A 27,671-nucleotide genomic window follows, 5' to 3' on the forward strand; every position below is an offset into this window, starting at 1 on the left:
TACACCGGCTCTAACCCTACACCTCTGACCCGAGAAGATTTAAATTAAATCCCCCCTTAAATGGAGGAGGGTATCCCAATATGGACCGGCAAGAAGTCTGCTCCTGCTTCACGGTCACCCTGTATATCTCCAAAGAAATGCCGATCACGTAACCATAATAACCATATATTTACTCACGTCATATATTTACTAAACCAATTCTGCTACGGACAGACCGATTCGCAACCTTTTCATTAGCAGGCAATGTTTGGTTTTCGCTTTAGAGGGATAACGAGACAATTGTTGGTATATTTCCATTCTGTAATTGGGTGTAGATTTTATGGTTTATGTTTGTAAGTATAATATAAGTACCTATACCTGTGTACCTGTACCCTAGTGTAAATAGCGAAACGTGACGTCCGCGTTTGCGTTAAGTCTCATTTTGTATGGGATTTAGAAACAGCGCGCCAATCGGGACGTTTTGGAAACTCAAAATCCCATATAAAATGAGACTTACCGCAAACGCGTACGTCACGTTTCGCTATCGAATAAATTTACACTAGGGGTACAGTTTTCTTATTTTATTGACTTCCCAACCATAGATTTATGTGATTATTTTTTTGTATTTTTGTATTTTTTTGTATAGATTTATGTGAGATATTTATACTTACTCGTCGACTGTAATGGTTGAATTAAGGTTTCGTTTACCAAATTAAAATTCCGTACTTATGATGTATGGGCTCCCAGCTCAATTATAATATTCATTTCATTTAATTTCATTCATTAAAAAAATTACCTATCACGTGCCGCCGCGCTCCCATAGAAAAAAATTAAACGTGGCTTCGCGCATTTATGTGTTTTGTACTACATTTATATCTACTGAGATACTTACCAATTTTCATTACTTATTTAGGTTTTATAGTTAAAATAAAAGTTAAAATAGTTTTAGATGACTCGTAGAAAAAGTATTGTGTACAATAGTGATATAATCAAGCTTTTCAATCTCGTACCATACTTAGGCAACTCTGCAAGCTTCATTGCCTAAACACGTTACTCGACTGAAAAGATCTCTATTAAACCACGATTGTATGAAATAATATATCTCTTATTCTCCGAGTCTAATTGGCCACCACATCTATAGCAGATGGTTGTTGCAGCGTCGGGTAAAATCAGGTGTTGCGGGGAGGTTGATTGCAACGTCTGCGATGACTGAAGAGTCCAATACCAGAGCGGCATCTTCTGCCACAGCAATCACAAACATGACGAGAGTCCAAGGGAGGAGGTCTAGCAGCGCGGAGTCTTTTCTGCCTAAGGTTCTCTGACCAGTCCTTGTCATGTTTGTCTACACCGCTTTGAGATCACGACGCAACTCTGGCCTCAATTCAGCCTGAGATTTCCAATTGTGAGGTTGAATATCGAAGCAGATCAAGTCTCTCTTGCAGCGGTCCTTGAATCTAAGCTTAGGGCGTCCAACCGGCCTCCTGGCGTTTGCGATTTGGCCCAACATGACTTGACGTGGGAGTCTGGTAGGGTCCTTTCTATGTACGTGGCCAAGCCAAGTGAGCCTTCTTTGCTTTAGGATCGCTGTTATAGAGGAACAATGCGTTTTAGATAGCACAGTTCGATTGTTCATGTGATCCCTCCAAGTGACTCCCAATATGGATCTGAGGCAACGCATATGCATTTAGTTTCCGCTCTTTTTTGGCATATGTTGCCATAAGGGTCTCCGATGCGTATAGAAGGACAATTAAAACACAGGTCTGATACACAAGGACTTTGGTGTTAATAGACAGTTTATCGTTTCTCCATACGCGTGAGTAAAGCTCCGTCCGAGTAGTACATTGAAAATCCACAATATAATTATAAGAGTCGAAACACATTGTACGTACGTAATGCGTATGACCCATAAAACTAATGACTTCACTGTTCTTATCTCTTAGGGACAGGAGGGAATTGTTTTACCAATCTGCACCCGGTGTATGGCCCAGAAAACTTTTTAAGATCAAATATATACAAAGATGCTCCAAAATTACTGCGCTGACGTTTGATGTTTATCTGAGAGTCGTTGGAACTTCCCAAGCCATCAACAACTTTGTATAAATGACTTTTATGGCCTATTAAAAAGAAAATATGCCATTCCTAATACTGTTTGCGATTTAGGTATTGATGTCGTAAAAAATCTGTTCAGTCAACAATAGTTGCTAATCAAAAACACAGAACCAAATAAAATCTCGTACCTTTAAACGGACAATTCTTGTATATTTATATATTTCGGGGATCTCGGAAATGGCTTTAATGATCTTGATGTAATTTAAACTATAAACGAATTTTTCGGTTTTCGGGAGCGAAACATCGATCTAGCTAGGTCTTATCTCTGTTTTTCGAGGAAAGGTTGGTCTCCCAGATAGATATTTGTAACAATTTGCACAATTTCTTGCTCGCGCGCTGTCTTGATTTTTACGCTAGGAGACATATTTTTTTACGATTTTCAGAGCGTTCAATCTCGAAAAATCAATCTCAAATGATGTAAAAATCTGTTATAATGACTGTATGGTATTCCATAGTTACCGTGATAGTTATTTACACAATTCACTGTTGATACTAAATATAGTATCAACAGTGAATTGTGTAAATAACTATCACGGTTCATGAGATACAGCCTGGTGACAGACGGACGGACGGACAGCGGAGTTTCAGTAATAGGGTCCCGTTTGACCCTTTGGGTACAGAACCCTAAAACACACAAGTGTCCTTCCAAACTATATTTGCACCGTCTTAAATAATGTCATTATAAAGGACATGCTATCATAGAAATTTGGCATTAATGATGACATGACCACACTCTATCATTGTAAACGCCATGCAGAGTTAGCTTGGTTCCATATTAAATAAACTTTTTTTAATTAAAACACCCGTTACATACGGAAAGCTGAACACGACGTACTACTTATAATAAATTAATAATACGACGGCGAATAAGGAAACCTAAAATCTAAATTGCCTATTAAAAATGGATGCTAAGTATCTGATCTGATAAATTATGGATCCAATTAATAAGGTCATGATAGTGTAATGTCAGCATTTTCCGTGGTTGAGATCCATCGAGGGTGCTTGGGCGGTCCTCTAAGACTGGAAAATTGTGGAGGCCTTTTCGATGTGGCGTTTTGGTCATAGCTACGTGACAACACAGTAGAGTGCGAATATGTTTTGGTCGTAGCTACGTGACAACACAGTAGAGTGCGAATATGTTTTGGTCGTAGCTACGTGACAACACAGTAGAGTGCGAATATGTTTTGGTCGTAGCTACGTGACAACACAGTAGAGTGCGAATATGTTTTGGTCGTAGCTACGTGATAACACAGTAGAGTGCGAATATGTTTTGGTCGTAGCTACGTGACAACACAGTAGAGTGCGAATATGTTTTAGAGGATGATAAAAAAAACTTGAAGTCGCGTTAATAACAAAAAGTTGGCACCTAAATTACGATTTATTGACAATATACATAATGGATATATACAGATGATTACTATTACTATAACTTGGTACAATGCCTCAAGGGCCTAAATTACTGATATACAGTGGGACGTACATACCAAGACGGTATGGGAGCGCGGAAAATCTAACTAATATATTAGTAAGATTTTCCACAAACAGTTATCGAACCGTAAGTAGATACTTTTGGTTATCAACATGACAAAAAGGAGTTTTTTTTTACCAAAGACTTAGTAAAGTATAAACGTAATAAATGTCATATACAAAGGAAAAAATGACCAAGGCCTCCGTGCAGTACCCAGGGCTGGAAATGAGCCAGCGTCCTCCGTTTACGCGACAGATGGCTGAACCGCTCGGCTACCTGGGCTCGGTGGGATGGGTCGAAATTTCCAACCCTGAGTACTGGAGGCCTTCGTCATTTTTCCTTTGTATATGAAAATTTCGTTTATAGTTTAAATAGTAATGTACTTGTAAAAAACACGAACTAAAATATTTTCATATAAGTTAATTTATTCTTAGAGTATTAATGGCAGCGCTAGCTCTATTCGCTAGCCCGGAATCACTTGAATTGTTTTCAATGGGTTTTACGTGTAGGTATATTAGACTCGGATAGCTTCCAAAGGAGCTTTGGCTTATACCATAATTGTAAGTAGATATGTACAGTCAGCAAAACTATTAGCTTGACACCTTGTTTTATTCGCGTATAAAATTCTCTTCTTTAAAGGAAATGAAATGTGACGTTCCACGGGTAAAGGTACCCTACGGCGGTTGACCCTTACGTCGCTTAGCGACGCATTAATATTGAAGCGTATTAATAACAGCGTAAGCGCCGACAGCCATCAGGCACCTTTACTCGTGGAACGTCACAAATATGAATATAATCACCGTTGCAAAATAACAAAAGACCAGATGACGAAGTTACAATGTAATGATTCTAATTACAACGATTACACGGCAGACAAAGGTCTTGATGACAGCATTATACGAAACAAATTATTAACTTGACCAATGACCATGGTCATTTTCAAGATAAGGATAATACATACATGTTTTTTTAATACTACGTCGGTGGCAAACAAGCATACGGCCCGCCTGGTAAGCAGTCTCCGTAGCCTATGTACGCCTGCACCTCCAGAGGAGTTACATGCTCGTTGCCGACCCTAAACCCCTCCCCCCCTCGTTGAGTATACATGTATATGCGATAAGCCTAGATAATGCTACTTTAAAGCATAGAGGAAAGGATATCACTCGTCCATACAAAAAGAGAAAATGTTTTTCCACGTCTAAATATTTTCCATTCTCCATGTTTTTTTAGTATGTTATTGACACAATGAAAAACTAGGTTTATAGGTTTTCCTTTTTTGTCAAAATTTTGAGTACAATTTTTTTTTAAAGCTAAACCTTGAATATATTATGGTGAGGCAATCTACATCAAAATCAAAGTGATTTGTTAAAATTTAGTTAGAGGAAACCGTTTTCTCCTGAAATGGAATTTCATAAAAAATTTACCTTTATTTCGTTAGGATGGCAAAGCTATTTTTAGGGTCCCGTAGCCAAATGGCAAAAAACGGAACCCTTATAGATTCGTCATGTCCGTCTATCTGTCCGTTTATGTCACAGCCACTTTTTTCCTAAACTATAAGAACTATACTGTTCAAACTTGGTAAGTCGATGTATTCTATTAACCGCATTAAGATTTTCACACAAAAATAGAAAAAAAAAACAATAAATTTTGGGGGTTCCCCATACTTAAAACTAAAACTCAAAAAAAAAATCATCAAATCCATACGTGTGGGGTATCTATGTATAGGTCTTTAAAAATGATATTGAGGTTTCTAATATCATTTTTTTCTAAACTGAATAGTTTGCGCGAGAGACACTTCCAAAGTGGTAAAATGTGTCCCCCCCCCCCCCGTAACTTCTAAAATAACAGAATGAAAAATCTAAAAAAAATATATGATATACATTACCATGCAAACTTCCACTGAAAATTGGTTTGAACGAGATCTAGTAAGTAGTTTTTTTTAATACGTCATAAATGGTACGGAACCCTTCATGGGCGAGTCCGACTCGCACTTGGCCGCTTTTTTCCTCTTGTAGTACGGAACCCTAAAATTTGGCAAAGTACGTTGACGTACGTCTCATACAAAATAAAATATTGGCATTCGCACAATGTTCTATTGTACCTACTCTTAAAAACCGATAGCAGTTACAATTTAGTTACGTAAACAAAAGATTTTACATAATGATATACCATTAAAGTAGGCATACCTACTTATTTACTCCTCTGGCGCAGCGACGCAAAGTGTGTCTTGGCCTCCAACACGACTGCTTATCACTTTTTTTTTAACTCTTGTCACCGATCCTGGTGCTGTGCAGTTTACCTGGACCTATCAAAATTAAATATATAGGTAGTTTTAATTTTTAATAGTCATTAACCCACTTTTTCATTAAACTTAGCAAACCTTTGTCCTTGGGCCCCATACATTCCACGACTCTTCTCTTTCCGCACAGACTCTAACACTCGTCTCTTTTTAATAAACACAAATATCAAAAAGACGGATATGGATAAATGATTATATATTATACACGGGTTGTTTGAATACCCCATTTATTTAGTTTTTTTTATACTACGTCGGTGGCAAACAAGCATACGGCCTGCCTGATGGTAAGCAGTATCCGTAGCCTATGTACGCCTGCAACTCCAGAGGAGTTACATGCGCGTTGCCGACCCTAACCCCCTCCCACCCTCGTTGAGCTCTGGCAACCTTACTCACCGGCAGGAACACAACACTATGAGTAGGGTCTAGTGTTATTTGGCTGCGATTTTCTGTAAGGTGGAGGTACTTCCCCAGTTGGGCTCTGCTCTAGATCTGGAATGACATCCGCTGTGCCCTACCACACAGAGCGAGATGACATTCACAATGCCCATACCTCTCTTGTGGACGTAGTCAAAACAATCGTCAATATTTGACGATGTAATTAAGTAGAAATGAAAAAACAGTAAAATAAATAGAATATTAGCCACAGGCTCCGTACTGTTTGTTATGCTTGTTTCATAAACATCGTTTGGTATGTTTTAGCCAGTTAGACAAAGAAGGCCCACTTGGAGTAGCGCGGCATGTAAAATTGATTATATTCATGAAAAGGCTTCATATTAAACTCAATTAAGTAATTAACATGGAATTCTAAAACCGTAACATTTACAGCTGGCTCATTGTTTACACTATCATACATACCTGGGCGTGAAAAATGAATGAAACAATATGCGAACTGCAATTAATGACGCACGCTATCGTTATGTCAATAAGTAAACAAAGTAGTAAAGAATAATAATTAATTGACCGAATGAACGTGAAGCGCGAGTGAAGTGTTTGTGCTTTGCGAAGATTCTCAGGCAGCAAGTTCAATAATTATGTAGAACTTTCTGCCGATTCAGTTTTTCGATTTTTTCAAAATGGCGGAGCAACGAATGTTAGCGAGTTCTACACCTGCAGCTCACAGAGCCATATCTGGTTTTATATCAACTGGCCCTCCATAAACTACGTACCATTTCGTACATTGTCACAGTGACAATCAATATGACTGTCACTAGGGACCTCATACTATTGTCACTGTAATTAGGTAGGTACTGAAATTAAATTCCTTGTCATGTCTTGTCTCCATAGTATTTTTTTTTGTTCTCTATTCAAAAGAAAAAATAGATAGGTAAATTTGAAATGCTGATGCGATAAAGATTTACCAGAAAATCATAGATCGAAATTATTACTGATCTTAGTTATACAAAACAATATAATCTATATTTTTTTCACCTCAGCAGCTCGAACGAGCCTACTTTCGTCACTTCGAGGAGTGGCGAAAGTGCATCTTTCCTCACTCCAGGGAGCGAGATAAGCTTTCGTCATAATGATGATGCCTTTCATTCATGAATGTAAATAAATGTGGTTAACTTTACTTGATGTTGAATTTTTTTACCTTTAATATGTTCTCAATACTGAGGTGAAAAGTTGTATGTGTCACATGAGAGCAAGGTTATTTTACATCTCGTGTTTATGAGTCCCTCGCTACGTTCAAGATTCTTTAGAATTTTTAGCTAACTCTGGACTCAAAATCAACACTCGCAAGAAAAACCAACTTTCCTCTCTTGTTGCACAAATAACTATTTCCTTTTTGTTGTTATTTTAAGAACTTACATGTATGTGGAATCAACAAAACAATCCTAGGTATCGGGAAAATAGTTATTATTAGCGTTACAATATGCTTTAAACACTACAGCGGAACTGCATTTTGACCGACTGACCGATTACACATTTTTATCCAACGCGACATTAACATCATTAAGAATCTGTGATGATTTAAATAACATGTACTTATATATAAATAAATAATAAAGTTTAATGTGTTCACATTTTCGCAACTTCCAGCAAACTGCCATATTAATTATTTACTATTTGTTTACATTCGTTATCTAGTAAATCAAAAGAAATACGAATGGCAAACGTCCATACTATATCTTTGAGCTGCGTGGATCGCTCGCGCAGTACGTCTCTGCCCGGCGCGGTGCGCGCGCGTTCCAAATACATTAACATACATTTAAATATACATATACGTGTGTTTTTGTATGTACGTCAATAAATGACCTTGCTGACTTATAGTTAAATGTTGGTGTTGTTTACAGTGATATCGGATTAAGATAGACTATAGCCGGTTTTCTGCTAAAAAAGAACAATGTGTTATTTATAAGTTTGTGGAGTTTAGCAAAAAAATAAGTGGATTTAAATAAATGACGTATGAAAAATAACATAAAAAAATTAGTGATAAATTAATTAAAAATGTACTTAATTAATTGTTCAATGTGTCACAACATATACAAATTGCAAAAATAACTTTCGAAAAACCATGGTGAAATGCAATGGATCAGACTTCGTAAATTAAACTTTGTTACCAACCCGGACCAAAAAAAAACTCTAAAGAAACCGGTGTATAAGAAGATAAACTACCTAATCCAGTGAAAGTGTACGAACCACCATGACAGACGTCCAAGAAAGTTCCTCCGACACCACGGACTCCCCCGACTCCCCCAGCACGACTAACAACAAGTTCAACTGGATCAAGCAGCAGGCCAGGGCGCGGAACAACCCCTTCGTCAAACCTAGACCCTCACTCACCAGGGAGAGTTCAACTTCGGAGCTGTTCTCGAGAACAAACTCCAGTGCGGACTTCTTTCAGAACTCGCGACTGAATCTGTTCGATACAGCGCCGAAGCCGGAGACGAATGAGAGGTTTGGAAAGGTAAATTCTTAAGATTATCTTATAATAATCGTAGCATCTTAAGCAGTTCCCAAACAGCTTAAGGTGCAGTAGCTTCAGAAAGCAGAGTTTTTAAAAAGTCGTAGCGCTTTCGGGTTCCGTAAATTTCCAAACGGCTCGTTTTTTTTCAAGTTTCTTTCGAAAAAACAACGCAAATTTCGATTACAAAATACTTCCGAAAAAACGAATAAAGCCGAAAACAAACTGTATTTTTGAATATGTAGGTACTTAATTAGGAATTTAAACAGGAAGGTTAAGGTTGCACGTCTATGTGTAAGTTTCTGGCATTTTTTTAACTTTGAAACTGTCATCACTCATCAGTGGCATTGTGTATGACGTACTTATTTTTTCTGAATAAAACAGAAAAAAAACCGAAAAAACCGAAATTTAGTAATATTCCCGAAACAAACATTTGTTTTTTCCGGAATTTTCATCCCTAATCACAATATTATACGACTGCCAAAAAATCTATAAGCAATCTTGAGAGGCCTTAAGCCTTCTCGTGGGACTCTATCGATTCGAATCCTAAGTTTTTTGACTTTCCCTCGATAGAATAAATCACGATCATAGGACTAAATGCACTTTTAAAAATTTGTAACAAATTTTACACGAAAGCTAAAAATGTAAAAATTGCTTCTAAATTGCGGAAAAAAATCATGTTTGAGGAAACTTATCGATTACTTTTTTTTAAATTCAAAAACATGATATCCGCACTCCCGGGCACGCACATCCATCTCGCTCTCACTTACAGTGAGAGTGAGAGAACACGAACTTACTGGGCCTTAAAAGAAGAACTTGTAATCGACTAATGATTGTGACATTTCTACAACATTAGGCAAAAAATGTAGGTATACTTACGCTTACAGATCAAAAAATGTAGGTATACTTACGCTTACAGATGATTCTAAAAAGTTAGCTAAGTATACAAAATTTGCGTAGTACAGTCAAGTCTGAAAATAACGATACGAAAAAAGTGCCAAAAATATCTATACACTACCTTAATATACATACATGCATACATATAATCGCGCCTATTTCACCTTAATTATATCGATATTTTCAGACGTGACCGTACAATATCAGACTAATGCATATTATACAAGAAATCCATTGAGAACCGAATTTTCATTACTAATCGTTAAAACATGAAAAGAACGTATAATTTTTAACCCGCTTAGATAAACAATGACTTTCAGAGCATGAGATATGAAGGAACAATAATTGGCTAACGCGGAGTTTCTGCAGGATGGACATAATTGAAATGACTGAATTGCATCTATGCATTTACAATTGCAATAGGCCAATAGCATGAGCCTATGGAGGATTATGCGGGCCTGCCACGAACATCGATTACCGTTCGACATCTGCCTATAAAGGCGATAACGAAAATTCTATTTTAGATGTTCAGGATAGCCCTCAGGTCTACGGATGTTTAGCATGATGTTACGTCACGATCCTCAGTTACTGGGGATGGTAATTATTGCTTCGTCTCAGTCGTCACTTGAATGCTTAAGATCGTGAGATCGTGACGACACACACGTTCCTCACCGACTCTAAAAAACAAACTTTAGACCGTAAAACTGGATATAACTGGCCGTGCCAGCTATCTCGAACTTTATTTAGCAGAAATGTGACACACTAAAGTTTCATTTGTCGCCTAACTTGAAAACACTTTGATAGAGACTTTCCTAGGCATCGCGTAAGGCACGTAAAGATATAGGTTATTATTCAAGCAGGCATATTACAATGCGCTTATGAACGTCGTAAAGCTGCAGCAGCTCTAACCCTACACCTCTGGACCCGAGAAGATTTAAATCCCCCCCTCAATTCGAGGAGGGTATCCCAATATGGACCAGCAAGAAACTCGGCGGGCCACATCTTTTCATAACATTACATCTTATAATTAACATGATTTAAATAAGAAAAAAAAATAGAATTTAGATTACTATAGAAATCATTTTCTTTATAGAAATTTGATAAAAAAATATATATATGTCATATCAAATCATACAATGTAATGTTCGTGTTACAGCAACGCTATATGCAACATTTAATTACGTTTTATAAAAAATACTTAGTTAAAAAAAAAATATTTTTTAAAATATATATATATATGCCATTTAGTTTCCTTAAACGTACTTACCGATATCCCGACGTTAACGGAATTCAATAAAAACACGGTGTATAGGGTTTCGTAGTTAACATTCTGTCAGATTAAGCTAAACGGGGGCTATTAGTAAGTATTATGTACATTATAAGCATAATGGAGTACTTTGGGGCGCTTTATTTATTTAAACTTTATTGCACAAAATATATAGAATAATGTACAAATGGCGGACTTAATGCCAAATGGAATTCTCTACCAGTCAACCATAGGGCCAAACAGAGACACTTACAATTGGTGCAGAGAGAGAGAGAAAAAAAAAGTCAATGAATCAAAAATAAAAGCAAACTAATATACTTATAAACTACATATATATCATATAAATACAACATACTTTGCTTTGTACTTTGTATATAATTTTTTACCTAAGTTCCTAAGTACATTTCACCTTTACGCAAAGGTTTACGTGGGTCATGACTCGCGAATGCGACGAGGCGCGGCGGTCCAACGGCATTCGGAGATCGCCCACGTAGGACACTTCCATAGATATCAAAGGATTGAATTCACCCGCGCCGCGCCGCTTCGCGTTCGCGAGTTATTTGCTCAGGTAAGACACTGCCTTAGCGACCATTACCTATCAGTAATCTAAGTTGACCTCGTAAAACTTTAGTTTCCTATCTTCCGTAAAAACGTCATAAAACACGTTATGGTACTCAGGAAATAAAGCTGTCGTTTCAGGCATTCAGGGTGTTTTTCAATGATGAGCCATACTCGGTAACTCGGTGGAGTAGATAAAGTTATGTCATACTGAACAAATTTAACTATAAAACCTACCACGTAATAAAGGCAAAACATAAAAATAAAATCATATAAAAACCAATAAGCATTCTCTCCCAGTCAAGTTTAAGGCAGAGCATTTATTTGGGGCATTTTTGATACGATATCGCTAGAGAAATCATTGATACACCGGTTTGCGACCTTGAACTTGATCCACTATACTACGAGTATTCAAGCTGTGTACAGGCGAGTAAAACAATAGCGCGTGACCTTTATATCGGGACATAATTATAAATGTTTGTATATATGTTGTAGCCAATTGGTTAAATTAGCCCGCTAATTAGACGCTTGGAGGCCTACCGTGAAAACAGAAATTCGTAAATTGCGGGGATTTTCTCTTTTATTATCAAATATCAAACATTTATTTAGCAAATAGGCCACAGGAGCACTTTTACATGTCCATTTTTACAAACAATAAAAATTACAAAAAAAACAATTACAAATATGGAATCGATGAAATAATAAATACTTTATTAGAGATGTATACTGTCTCTAAATGTCAAATTACACTAAAAAACTATGATAATATAATAAAACCAACAAATACTAAAATTCTTTAGAGATAAAATATAAAAAAACATATTAAATTATCCTTAGAGATGTAGATTCTCACTAAGATGTAATTAGAGTGACAGAGAAAAATGCCCGCAATTGACGAACTTCGATTTTCGCGGTAGGCCCCCTGTTGACTTTTCGTTCTAAGTGATAGGCCGATACCGTCCTGCGGACTGTTAATCGTGGGCCCCTTAAGATTTATTGCTAAACATCCGATATGGATTTTTTTCAAACAAAAATGTAACTTTTGACACTGACATCCAATCTATATCGTATCTTTAGGAGAAATTTTTGGCGTATCTTAAAATTCGAATCGGGCCGATAAGCCCTTATTCGTAAGCAGGGCAGCTATTTTAGGAGTGACCCTAACCCGTAACGAATTCCAAACAAACTTCGGCCTTGGTTTCCTTTCCGCCCAGTTTAATCTTCAAGAGGGAATTATTTAGTTAAACTGTGGTTCAGTGGGTTTCTCAGTACCGTAGGAAATTAAATTTCATGGAAAATTATAACAGGTAAGTTGACTAGGATCTGAAAGAGATCGCTTTTTTTAGTGATAAGACGAAGAACACAGACGTTACCTAATTAGTTATAATTTATAATGTTTTTTTTTTAACTTACTTAATTTTACATGTGAAATGTAATCTTAGGAATGAAATAATATTTAATAATATAATAATTCAGCCTATATAGTATATACGTCCCACTGCTGGGCACAGGCCTCCTCTCATGTGCGAGAGGGCTCGGGCTATAGTCCCCACGCTAGCGCAATGCGGATTAGGGACTTCACATACATCTTTGAATTTCTTCGCAGATGTATGCAGATCTCCTCACGATGTTTTCCTTCCGAAAAGCTAGTGGTAAATATCAAATGATATTTCGTACATAAGTTCCGAAAAACTCATTGGTACGAGCCAGGATTTGAACCCGCGACCGGATTGAAAGGCGGACGTCATATCCACTCGGCCACCACCGCTTATAATATAATAATATTTACTTTTTTAAAATTATTCATTTGCGCGCGAACAACCTAGGCGTACAATCTAGATCCTAGCTTGTTCGCTTAGCACCAAGTAAGTACATTATGGTAAGTTATGGTGAACACGGTTAAAATATAAACTTTTTTTTAAGTGAAATGTATAGTTTATTAATATATTAATTCGGCACTGTTTAAAAAGCACCATCATCTCGGTTTTCAGTCATAATGTACATAGGTACCTATAATAACCAACGCTAAAAAAAAATAGCCGTAATCAGTGACCGACGAACTCGTAGCCACGTAGCTGATAAAGCAGGTAATTGAAATTAAGTACCTAATAAAAATACAAATATTGCTCAATATATTAAGTACCTACTAAAAATACAAATATTGCTCAATATATTAAGAGGGAAGTATACCACGTATTCCTCCATACGAAAAGAGAATTTTTTTTTCCACTATTATTTTCCATTCTCCATGATTTTTATTTTTAGTATGTTATTGACACAATGAAAAACTAGGTTTATAGGTTTTCTTTTTTTTAAACATGCAATACATTTTTTTTAATAAACCTAGAATATAATAAGCTGAAGCGATCGACATTAAATCAAAGTGATTTTTAAAGATTTAGTGGAAACCGTTTTCTCCCGAAGTAGAAATTTCATAGAAAAATGAATGCGTCTAAATCTATCTTCTAAATGCGCCTCTTGGACTGACCTACGCTGGGCCATAGTGTAGAGGAGCCATTAAAAATATCATTAGAATCGAAAAGCTATTCTTCCCACTTAAAACCGATTTTGTAACAGGGAACAACATAGTTCGGATTTCGGATGTCCTATTTTTTCGTGTATAGTAACAAAATATTTTGTTATTATAATGCACGCAAATATTTATAATATAAACATTTTATTTTGCCTTCAGATCTTAACCTGATCTCCGTAAAAGCAATTTATCTTAAAATTGCTTCTGCAATAAAATAGAAGTTTATTTCGCAGTGGAAGTTCGCTTATTGCATTCGATTCAGTCGTTCGCAAGATTCCACTTCGCAAGTTTCACTAACTCTTAAGTGCAATCTCGTCTTTAATGGAACTATAATTCAGATACATTGTATTTAGGGTTTCTGCTCGAGAATTCTCGAGAAATTCGTCCTCCGTTGAGACGGGAAAATAGTCAATGCCTCGAGAACGCGAGAAATAAATCTCTTGATAAGTAAAAATAAAACATGCGTATGACATGTGATGTTTCTGTAGTGTATTTTTTAAGGTAGTTAAATAAATGTAAACATTGTTTTTTTTTTACATTTTCAGGTAAATAAAAAAAATAAAAAAAATAAAATCGTTTATTAAAAGAAAGAAGATAAAATTACATAACTAGCTCAGTGGTCCCACACTAGGCTAGGCCTGTATCGTGGTGACCGCTTTACAGAATTACTACATACATTTTTGGGGTATCCTCTAAACTAAAATACAGTCCTATCTTGGATAATTGATGAAAAACGTGTGCTGAATTAAATACATGCAAAGAGAAAACTAACTAATACTACCTATATTACATTTACAATTTTGAGTAAAAATTAACCATATCAGAAATAAAAATCATGATGTGTGTGTGTGTGTGTGTGTGTACGTGTGTGTGTGTGTGTGTGAGTGAATATGATGTAATGATTTTGTGAGTCAGAGCGACCTTAAGTTGGGTAGACCTGTGTTGGGTAGGGAGTAGGATTTAGACAACCCGTTTCATAATTTGCTCAGTTTCATGGTAGTTCAGCCTATTCAACCAGTTGAAAAGTTTCCTCTTGGCTTCAGGCAGGGATGCACTCTTGATGTCATAATATTTTGTAACCGCATTGTATATGTATGGATGGAGGTGACTAGGGAAACGTTTTGCGAAAGTGGTTTTGGTGTTCTGTACCCCTAGTGTAATTTTAGTCGATAGCAAAACGTGACGTACGCGTTTGCGTTAAGTCTCATTTTGTATGGGTTTTTGAACAGCGCGCCAAGCGGGACGTTTTGGAAAGTCAAAAATCTCATACAAAATGACACGCCATCGAATAAATTTAAGAATACGCCGGTTGGTCATGAATGTGTAGCGTAGAGCAGTAAATAATCGTATTTATATGTATGAATATGTGTTTTACATTTTTATCCACCTCACCTTCAGCTCCTGTATCAAATATAATGAATCTCACACCTTTAAACGAGCAAATCGTGTATATATATATACCTATATATATACACAATTAGTGTTCAGTACGGGTTAATACATTTGCTACTAAACGTAAGTACTATCTCGGACGATCGATGTTCGAAATGACATTAACATGTCACAGTTTTCAATTGTTTGATTGAGATAGATGTAATGCCCGTGAAACAACAACGCTATGTGCAACATTTAATTACTTTTTATAACAAAAACAATCTTTAAAAAATATAAAAAATTTTTTTTTGGAAAATGAACTATGGCATGTAGTTTCCTTAAGCGTACTTACCAATACCCCGAAGTTAAGGGAATTCAATACAAACACGGTGTATATTTATGTATTTCAGGGAACTCGGAAACGGTTCGAACGATTTCGATGAAATTTGCTATCTGGAGGTTTTCGATCTAGCTAGGTCTTATCTCTGGCAAAACGTGAATTTTTAGGGTTCCGTAGCCAAATGGCAAAAAACGGAACCCTTATAGATTCGTCATGTCCGTCTGTCTGTCCTATTCTGTCACAGCCACTTTTTGAGTTTTTATATGTTTTCCGAGCAAAGCTTGGTCTACCAGATATTAGTAGGTATTATTTTTCCTTAGTGTAATAAGTAGGTATCTCAGTACTGCCGTCTCACGCATATTAAACTGGAAGCACCTACAGTTTAAAGTTTACGACTTACGGGTCGTAAAACGTGTCATTTACTCGTTAAATTTCATTATAGTACATCAAATGTGACCGCGGCCGGCAAAACTTCTCACTTTTTCGCTTGCCATAAGGAAGAGGTTTGCTTGTATCTTTATACGAATAACCTGTCAAAGTCCTTATGGCGAGTGAGTGGGACGTTTTGCCGGCCGCGGTCACAAATTTTATTTAAAGCAAAGTTCCTAAAACGTAGCCCACGTAGGTACTATGAAGCCGTACCGGGTACTCAAAACATTTAATTTTTTCACTAGATACTACTACGACTATTACTAGGTTGATCTGTGTAATATCATCCTATAACAACTAACTAACTGCTTTGGCTCAGCGATCCAAAAAGAATCTTGGCCTCCGAACACATATTCATCCTATAACAAATATTTAATATTATTTATTTTCAACGTCGCCAATCATTTATGCCAATTATGTGGTAGAGTACCAAGAATACAATTAATAACATTATAGACTTAGATATCCAAGACGTTAGTATGCGTATAGATTATTAGTGCTAGCGTAAATACTCTACTATGAAGATTACACGGTTCATTCAACTGAATAAAAGGAAAAGCAATATCAACAGAGATTGTCGATTAATTTCAATTTATTTTTCAAAAGACAACAGTTTTCCATAATGGTTTAAGTAACATTTAAGATTTAAAACTAAGTGTTAGTAGAACAAACAAAAAAAGCTAAGATGAATGCAAAAAGCTAAATTAAGATGAATATTGAATACAAATGTTGTAAATACTAATTTGTCATTTCAATTTAAATTTGCTTTAACGATTACGCTGCCGTGATAACGAGCGTTAAATTATTTCCATACGGGCGTTCGGTGAATACTAACTAGAATCACATATGTATTGGTTTATTTAAGACGAAACATTCGCTATGTCATGAAAATAGGAGCGGAATCAATCGGCCATCGAGCTCATAAAACAAGATGGCTCCATCTTCAAGGAAGATTGTCAATTAAGATCAGTAGGTACAAAACTAAAAACGTTATAAATTCTGATTAATATTTCAACTGAAATTTGCTTCACCAATCTGCCATGAAAACAAGCGTTGATTCCATCCTGCGTTCGGGGAATGCTAAACTAAATTAGAGCGTAATTTAGGGAAATGGATCGATTCCAGAAAAATCTGTCGATAAAATTTGAACTTTTTGTTAACATGACAAATGTTTGAGGATGAGGATGGATCGTTTTCGCTAAACTACGTCCATATAACATAATATGTATTGGTTTATTTAAGGCGAAATGTTGCTAAGCCATGAAAACAGGAGCGAAGGAATCAATCGGCCATTGAGCTCGTAAAACAAGATGGCTGCATCTGGCTCCAGTTAATCAGCTTGAGTGCAGTTGGCCGGCAAATCGATGTGCGTCGTATCGTAACTGAGCTCGATTCTGATCTAACTTTTTGATTATGGTTTTCATCTTATTTTGATATTACGTTACGACCTTAAGTTAGTATGCGGCGCTGCATGGATCAACGTGAGAATTATATTATATAATAATAGATAAGTTAAGAGCATAAGATATTCTTCCATATTTATTACATCTAGGGCCTGAAATTTTGGGTACGGCTATTGATAGGTTTTAGGGAGGTCAACGCTTTTTATCGATATTATCGATGTTAATCAGACTGCTACCATATCAATGCAGTAAATTTATTTAAATAAAACAACAGGGATGAGTCATATTTTCTCAAGTTATAAAAGTTGAAAGACACAAATAAAGAAACTATCGTATTGTCGATAATTTCGATAAATAGTCTAGTAGGTAGAGAACACTCTACCTAAAATCCGCACCTAAAATTCGGGGTCCTTAAAACATTACCTACGAATGAATTTGTTTTTGTTGATAATTTTATGCATACCATTAATATTTGTTAGAATTGTTGAACATACGCTTGCCTCTTTCTCTTTCGGTGTGCGGGATCTCGTCATTAGCACGGGCACAGATAATTATAACTAGCCTAGGCGCGACTGTACAATTAGTACAATTTAAGCGTTTCAATTTTGGAACGCCTATAATCTTCCGGTGGCAGCATTGTTGCATTTTTATCGCCAGTCACTATGGCTGTCACTTTCGCACTTACATACTTGTTAGAATGTGACAAGCATGGTGAGAGTCGAAAAAAATGCGACCATACTCAGCTCGGAGTTATCCGTTAACGCGCGAGCCGTTAACGCTGATTCGTCCTCATGTAATGAATCAGGAGTCGTCTCATAAGGCATCTCGCTCGCACGTACTGGTACCCGTGAGATGCCATATGACTCGATACAAAATAATATCAAAACCTTATCAAATTGTTAAAACATAATCGATCAAAATATAGCAATACACTTGGGCGTATTAAATGTACATTACCATTATAAAATGAACCGTAAACTGTAACCGTCCGTTACTGTTTACGGTTCTATTTATAATGGTTAATGGTCAGTTGCAATTAACGTTCGGCCAACACTGGTCACAGATGTTCAAAAAAGGAAAGACATCTATTAAGGCAAATACGACAATCTTTGTCGTTGCTTAATTGGAGAAATATTATGAAGAAGCGTTGGTGGCCTAGCGGTAAGAGCGTGCGACTGTCAATCCGGAGGTCGCAGGTTCAAACCCCGGTTCGTAGTTCGTATCAATGAGTTCGCCACTTTTTGATATTTAACAAATTTATCACATATCAGTGAAAGAATAAGAATCAAAGTCAAATGGCGTTTTTTTTTATATACTACATCGGTGGCAAACAAGCACACGGCCCGCCTGATGGTAAGCAGTTTCCGCAGCCTATGTACGCTTGCAAGAGGAGTTACATGCGCGGTGCCGACCCTAAATCCCCCCCCCCCCCCCTCCTCGTTAAGCTCTGGCAACCTTACTTACCGGCAGGAACACAACTTTCTAAAAGTTTTAATCATGTGTCAAAAGAAGGCAGTAAATTTACTGTGGCTACAAAGTTTTCTTTGACAATCCACCTTTATTTCAAATTCTCTTTGCTTATATTGTATGGCGGCGGCTAGGTTCGTGTGACTTAACAATGTATCGATAACAATGATGAATGCGGCCTTTGATCTATTTATAACCGATTGGTGCAAGCGACAATGAAATAAGGCTACTGAAACTATGACGCAGTTAATCTAGATTCTAGTATTACATGCAGAACTGTTCACTCGTGTAAGTTGTACTTAGGTCATACTGAAAATTCCTGGAATCTTAAATTAAAATATATATATATATCCCTGACATATAATTTTCAAACAGCATTCCTAAAATACAAATTATCCCTGAAAATATTGTATCTAAAAATAGACAATAAGTTATATTATCAACAAATAAACATTTTCATTTCGTGACCTCTAAATGGCTCATTCCAGAAACTTTCAGTATTACCCACGTGTAATATATTTACAGTACATATGGTGCTACTTTATAGCACTAGTGCGAAAATGAGCATATTACGTTACTGTGTCGAACATTTAAAGGGCCATATGTACTGTAAAACGTTGTACGATACATGTGCGAATAGGTAATTCGCAACTCGTGTCAATCACTCGATGTTTCCGGATCACCGCCCGCTGGAGTCTCTGCTATTATAATTTGTTTTCATGTTTGAATTCTTAAAATCTTGGTGTTATTTTCTCGGAACGGAAGTGAAAGAAGATGAAACTATAAACATAATTAGGCGAGTATTCGTACTAATACTATTATTTATTCAACCACAACTTACATGCTTTGTGACAACAAATAACAAGAGAGAAAGAAAATTGACAAGAGACAAAGAAAAAGTAACATACAGTTTGACACTAATATCAATAATTACGTCAACAATCAAATGTATTACGTGTCTTATTTTTAGATTAATAGAGATATTAGTAGAGGGTCATGTGTTGTGGTAAAGAATAGGCGCTGACTCAGCATAAATGCTGCGGAGACCACAGCGCTGATCTTCCGTCAGAACCTTAAAACCTACACTAATAAACGACCAGTGCAGCACTAGTCAATGTACTTATATGTTTAAATAATATACTTATGCATGTTACATATATTTGTACTGTGTGTATGTAGGTACTGTAAATATTTGCAAGAAAAATATGTCACGTAGTTATTATACTTATGAATTTACACGATGTGAACGCAAGTGGATAGGTAACGGCAGGTATAGCACTCAGTAAGATAAGCAAGTACCTATAGCCGAAATATATTATGAACAGATTATGAAGAACTTAAAACAACAAATCTACTTGGGATACTTGCTTGAAAACGGGGTATTTAACTACAGTTGTAATAATCATAACTTGCTTAAAACAATAATGGCTACTTATTTGTCAGACTATTAATCAAATTCATAATCAATAACAGTCTAAAAATAACCGCACTTTTGGCACATAGTGCGTGTTTATAAATATCCTGCCCACACATCAATCAAAAGGGGTCAGTTTCTGTAGAGAACGGAGTACTATTATTAGCGACAGTATTTTTTGTAAAAAAAATGTTTTCATATTAAATATTTTTTTATACTACGTCGGTGCCAAAAAAGCATACGGCCCGCCTGCTCTATATCTGGAATGACATCCGCTGTGCTGTGCCCTACCACACAAAGCGAGATGAAATTCACAATGCCCATACCCGTCTTTTGGACGTAGTTTAAGAGCATACCCGGGTATTAACAGTTTTGCATGATTCACGGTTAGTTTCACTAGATTTAAATCGACCGGGATATAAACCGTGATTACCTTTTATATTGTTTTTGAGCTCCCGATATTTCGACGCAGTTACATGCATCTTCACGCAGTTACCCGTGAACAAGATGCGTGTAACTGCGTCGAAATATCGGGAGCTCAAAAACAATATAAAAGGTAATCACGGTTTATATCCCGGTCGATTTAAGTCTAGTGATACCCGGGTATTGTATATACTTTAACACGTTTTGCGAACACTGTTATTTGTTAAAAAAATAAACAACTATAGAAATATCAGAAAACTGCAAGTTTAATTTATCGTTTTGCAAATATTATAGCGCCCAGCGACGCAAGCCAAGCTACAACGTTCACTGCTTAGACCATGACCCGGGCAAATTGCACAGTCCCTGCTCTTCAATCCCTACTGTTAACTAAGAGGATATCCATTTTCGTCGCTCAAGTACTCTCATCACAGTCTTCGCACGTTTTATAGTGATATTTTTATACCACAAAGTTAGGTAAATTAAAAACTCTGTGGTCCGCCTGTTTGTAATAGGTCGGACAGATGAACTGTTAAGCGTTGCAAGTCTTAATAAATAAAAAATAATTTATTGCCTTCAACAAGTCTGCGGGCTCCTCTGTAATTGTAAAAATCCTATTTGCCCCACACTCCCCCCGCGTTCGGAAGTAGACAGTAACAGACGGATATGTTTACCCCAGTTTTAAAATACGGGAAAATATCTACAGCATAGTGTATGTACTAAACAGTAATCCATCTCCGACTATTTATCCAGGTTCGAAAGAGTGTAGGTAGTCCATCTTCGGTCATTTATCTAGGTCTAACGTTCATATCTCGCACGCAAGGATCCGCATCTACCAATGGTCAACTCTGTCTACTGACAATTTGTAAACCTTTTTGCAAAGTTAAGTCCACCGAATGACATTTAATAGTGTTACCGTTAATACTTGCTTGCGCTTCCGTTAAAACGTCTATCGTTACGTATTTTTCGTGCAACCCGATTATATATGTCAAGTATCTAAGCGCCACTTGCACCATCCCACTAACCCAGGTTTAACCGGTTAACCCCGAGTTAGTGGGATGGTGCTAGTGGCCCTAAGTAAGTGGTATTTGAAGATGGACAACTGTATACAAATCTACTCTGTTTACAATAAATTTCTAACTTGTACTTCAAGGTCTAACCGTGACAATGATCGTACGTACTCGTACGTTAGATTGGGCCTGTATACTCTGTATACGGCACGATACAAAAGGTACTCCAGACCATTAGACGGTTACTGCGCATTCAGATGGCTTGTGTGTTGTAAGGTTAGCTCCACACTTGTTCTAAAAAATCTATTTTCATTTTTTCATTTTCAAAATGTATGAAACCTCCTAATTTCTCTCGATTCCGGGGTAAACCCATAGTGAACGTCTCGCGGTATTTGGCAAAAGTTGACCAGCGCCTTGCCACTTTGCGATAATCATTCAAGTTCAAACACTTTAGCTCCGTTCGTGAAGACCAAAAAAGCTGGATTTTCGTCAAGTTCAGTCCGTCTATGATTGATGTCAATGTTGTTATGTCTGTGGATTTTAGTGACATTAACGGTCCACGTCTTGCACTTACACTTAACTACGGAGTCCGGAATTAAAAGAAGTGAAATCTCTTATGGTAGAACTGTTGCAAAAGTGTTCAGCTGTCAGCCATAAATAATAGTTCCAAATCTCTCCAGAGTAGCGCTAGAGTAGATAAGAACCTAGGCGTTATTGACGGAGTGAAGTGCGCTGTCTATGATTTGATTTTTTTTTCAAGTATTCTAGGTATGGTAGTGCCACCTATTTAAGATTTTTTGATGACACTTTTTGGTACATGTAGATTTCATTCCTTACCTCCACCTTCCATACACTTAACCACTTGGTAGTGTCAAAAGAAAAGCACCCCTTCATCTACGCAGGCCGGAGATTACCGGCCAATTGTTTGTGGCCCTTGTCTCCCGCTCCCCACCCGCACAGGATTTATTACGACGGATTTTTTTTGCACCCGAGTAAATTCACAGTCGAACAGCAGTTTTATTTTGATTTGTATTAAACTGCTTTTCGACTGCAGTTAAAATGACCGGTAATCTCATTACGTAACAAATACGGGACACAAAATACTGAACGGAGATATCCGGCCGCGGTAGATAGAGGGTTTTTTCTTAAAATGTTGACAAGTGTAGTTGGTTTTTTTCTATGGAGTGTGGAATTAAGAGGAGTAGCATCTCTTATGGTAGAACTGTTGCAAAAGTGTCCAGCTGTCAGCTATAAATAATAGTTCCAAATCTCTCCAGAGTAGCGCTAGAGTAGCTAAGAACCTAGGCATTATTGACGGAGTGAATTGCGCTGTCTATGATTTGATTTTTTTGTTCAAGTACTCTAGGTATTGTAGCGCCACCTATTTAAAGTTTTTTGATGACACTTTTTGGTACATGGAGATTTCGTTCCTTATCTCCACTTTCCGTATTTTTTTCGGCCGGTATTAATATCGGCATTTGGCAGACGACAGATTAGTTAATTTCTACATTATGATAGGTAGCTCATTTTCTATCGATTCAAGTCTATTCTATTGATTTTTATATTGTTCTATTGTGTCTACTGCTATTAGTTTTATCAAATTTAGTCTACGGAAACATCAAAACAAGGGGTCATCCATTCATTACGTCACACGTTCAGGGATGTCAAACAAGGAGGATGGCGGAGTCAAAACCTTTGTGACGTCACTTTAACTTCACCCGTTTCCTTCACCGATTTTTTTTTTATTTCGATTTATTTTCCTTATAGGTTTAGTGTCTAAACTTTGTTTAGCTATTGCTTTTTTTATTTATTATATAAAAAATAATAATATTTAAGTAGTTGGAATTGCTGATTTCGTTGAATAAATATGTGATCACACCAGGCGGGAGGGGGTTGCCAAATGTGACTAGGTTTGACAAGGAGGAGGGTGTCAAAAAATCATGTAATTAGTGTGTTAATTTATGGATGACCCCCAAAGGGAGAAGTCGTTTCGAGAAAACAATAACCATTCTATGGTTCAACTTACAACAGTCAATATGAGAACGTCTTTAGGTTGCCTGTAGGATTCAATCAACCTAGCTCGCATTGTGTGCCTAGTTTCCATTGGGACGACACGTATTTTTATTTCATCGGTGAAGATTTCATCTATGAAATCCGTAAGTATTACTTATTTTATAAGTAAAGGGAGAAAAGTCTAGTCTTAATGACAAAATGAAGACATAGGTACTCGTATATTCTATATTTACATTTAGTTTTACTTTTAATGTAAAAATAGTCTATAAATTATGATCATTAAAATGTTAAATTTCACAATTCCCTTTCACGAGTCTCTGAATCTTTTAAACAGCCGCTAAAAATATAGGAAGTTAGGTGGAAAATTATTGACGTACTTACACCTAAGGTGGGCCCTCTGTTGCCGTTGGTAAGGAAGCAAACGGTATCAGAGTTTCCAATACTCGTACTAACAAAGTTTCTGTGCATAAAGCGATCATAAATTTCAAATTTCATCATAAAATTACTCAATCAAGCAGTTTAAAATTATTTGTAGGTTATATACACGGTGGTCACGAGGAATTCGAAAGATTTTAACCACGTACTTCTGAGTCCAAAAGAAAGTTTCAGTAAATTTCGCCAAAAAAAAATATTTTTCTGTTTTATTTTTTTTCAAATTTATGGTATGTTATGGTAAAACTGGCACTGAAAATATTTTTTACGATTTTTTTTGTAAAAACTAGTTCTTGCAAAGGTTACTTGTCACTTTTTGACATCTAACAATAAGGATATTTAGACTACGCGCCATAATGGCATCATCGCGATCAAAAAGGCGTTATGCACTAAGTTACGATAAGAAGATAGAAAGAAAAGGTATTAACTCTGAAACTAGGCGAAATCCTGAAAAGTTTATATGACATTTTAGTCTCTAAATGTGATCAGTAATACACTGTCAAAATCTTTCGGTTTCCTCATGTAACACAGTGTATATTAGTATATATTATATTGTTCGAGTCACTAACAGCTGGAAGATGCATAATCTGTACTTTTTTTTAACGATTACTTTTTATTTTTACAAACATTTCTCACTAATCGGGAAAATTAAGTACAAAGTGTAAAGAGCGTGAATAAATCTTCCTTATTAATGGTTGTTACGTTAGTCATAATAAACATAACGATATAATCAGCTGTCCAGCTAACTATAATTATATTTATAATTACTTCTTATCTGGAACCTTCACGTGACTAAACATTGTCGTCTGATAGGTGCATTGTGTTCTGTAAATGATTTTAATTAGAGATGCGCCGGATATTCGGTTACTATCCGGTATCTAGCCTATCAAGCGCATATTTTAATATCCGGCCGGATACCGGATAGTGACGTATTATCCAGTAGGAAACCGAATAGTAAATTTGATAGATTTTGGGGTAAGCACATTAGAACAAAAAAAACCAATATCGGCCAAAATCAAAGTTGCTTATTATTTTTAAAATCCACACGTAATGTTTGCGTAAACATCCAACGTATTATTTGTTTATAGCAAAATACGCAAGCGCACGCCTACTAATAGCGATGTTACTTCGTAACGAAATAATAAAACTCATTACGAACCTAGAAACGAACGTTCAACACGAAACACCTGCACGACGCGCACCTGCAAAAGTCAGAATGTGCGTTATCGTATATTCGGCCGACGGACAGGCCGAATATCCGGTATCCGGTATCTGGCCAAACAACTATCCGTTGCATTTCTATAAAAGTTTGCCAAATGTGACGCAGATTTGACAAGTGAGGGGAGGGTCTAAAAACATGAAATTCGAGTGACGTAATTTATGGATGACACTCAGTGAGTATTCGTCTAGTCTTATGAGAAGAAATGATCTTATACCGTATTTATTACGTAACTTGTCGGTTTTCGCACAATCCGTGTTCGTACAATCAAACGTAACACACTTGCACGAAAATTAAGGGATTTTCTTTTCTGAATATGAATCATAATGTCAAATAACGAGTACGCGTTCTTAACGAATAAATACGAGTTTGCGGCGCTTGCAGTCGAAACATTGGGTCCGTGATAGACCGAGCCTTAAAAATTTGTAAAAACAAAATGTCGGTTCGGTTAGTAGGCATCTCAGACCATAGGGCGGGCTCGTTCTTTGCTCAGAGTCTAGGTCTGGCGATTCAGAGGGGGGATGTCACCAGCATTTTGGGGAGCGGTGATTTAAGGGATTTTTTATACATTTAGTTTTGAATATTTTAGCTTTATTTAGTAAAAGCATGTTTAAGTTTAATTAGTAATAATTAGTTTAAAGTTTGTCCCGTGCTTTTTTTATAAACCTCTTTGATATTGATGTGCAAAATTGTATGTAATACTTATGCAATAAAGAATCTCAATTCTATGCTAGTAACGAGTGCATCCCATAGTCATGAAACAGGCCACAGTGGCACACATAATCAAATCAGTAGGAATAATAAAAACACCATAGAATTTTCCGGCATTTTTTGTCTGATAATTTAATAATCACCTAAATGACTAGGTTAGGGTCATTGACCGATTAGGTCAGGGTACACCAAACGTTGACGTTTGGAAGCCATTGGCAATTGTTTTGTCGTCGTGACGTCATAATTGTCGATGACAACGAACTCGAGAGGGCGATAACGATAAGTGACTCTCAAAGTGATTGACGTTTAAACACTTTAGTAAACTGACTTACTCATAGGCTTCTGGTTCGACCGCCATCTTTATTCTTTATTTAGGCAAACACAAAGTATAAGTTTACAGCTACAGCCAAGGCATTTATACTGTTAATACATATGTAGTAAGCACCTAATAGAAAACTGTCCCAAATATGCAACTAGAAGACTAGACCACGAAATCCAATGCAGCATACATAATATAGACCCGTATAATCTTGACCAAATAACTGAAAAAGAAAGCACCTTAGAGTCATTTATTAAATATACAACACATATCATAAACTCGTTAAAGAAATTCAACAACAGATAGATTAATTAACCACAGTAATAAATTTATTAAATCAGAAGTAATTAACAATAGGAAAATTTATGAATAGTATGAATCAAGGTTGCCCGTATCAACAGCGGGAACCCTTCGCGACAGTCCAACGATCGCCCGTATCCCCAGCGGGGGCCGTTGGTACTAACAATAATCCTAAACATAAATAAAAAAAAAAACATATGTAGTCAGAACATAAAATTAGTAAACTTGTATTACACACATTATACATTTTTGGAACTATCTCTAGAATTAAACATACATATAATGTATTACTAAGTTACATAGAGATTTAAAAAAAATTGATAATGGTCAGGTCTCGTGATTAATTCCTTCGTTTTTTGCTCATTAATATTGTTTAAAGTGTAATATCGATAGCTTATTATTACAGTAAACTAATGCGGAGAATTAATCTTGAGACGCGTATTTTCGAGTCAACGGCCGGTAGTCCACGTGCTACTTGTAACTTGTAAAGTCCAGCTATCGCTTAACAAGAGCTAATAAAATCACCGTACACTGTTTTGTACTCTTCTTCTTCTTCCTACCCTTATCCCAGTTTATCTGGGGTCGGGCCTCCTTGTGCATCGACGCCAGGATAATCTATACTGGGTTGTCGTTGGTTTAAGTTTCTGGGCTTTTAATTCCTACTCCACAGTTGACCACTACACTGTTTTTGAGTTATCGCAAAATGTTTCCCCTTCTTAGTAAAAAGACGTACATCCACAGTTCATCCCTTGGTTAACAATCTACTATACTTTAAGCTTCAGTTTAGCTTATTGTGACGGAAGAA

At 36.5% G+C, this 27,671-nt stretch overlaps 1 protein-coding gene across 4 annotated transcripts in view; it reads left to right on the top strand.

Annotated features, from left to right (window-relative positions):
* The window catches only part of LOC133530663 (endothelin-converting enzyme homolog), an 85,412-nt gene that overhangs the window by 32,707 nt on the left and 25,034 nt on the right, over window positions 1–27,671 (top strand). For 2 of the 4 annotated variants that reach the window (XR_009801352.1, XM_061868674.1), the window contains exon 1: window positions 8,023–8,763. The exons of 1 other annotated variant lie outside the window; for it this stretch is intronic. Coding sequence is in view for 2 of the 3 variants with exons in the window: in XM_061868674.1 (XP_061724658.1) it covers window positions 8,500–8,763 (264 nt within the window). In the remaining variant the exon portion in view is untranslated. Of the gene's footprint in view, window positions 1–8,022; window positions 8,764–24,004; window positions 24,029–27,671 lie in introns of those variants that run through there. One more of the 4 variants, XM_061868676.1, reaches the window with a different exon arrangement.

The sequence above is a fragment of the Cydia pomonella genome, chromosome 23 (genome assembly GCF_033807575.1).
Source record: "Cydia pomonella isolate Wapato2018A chromosome 23, ilCydPomo1, whole genome shotgun sequence".
Classification (NCBI taxonomy): domain Eukaryota; kingdom Metazoa; phylum Arthropoda; class Insecta; order Lepidoptera; family Tortricidae; genus Cydia; species Cydia pomonella.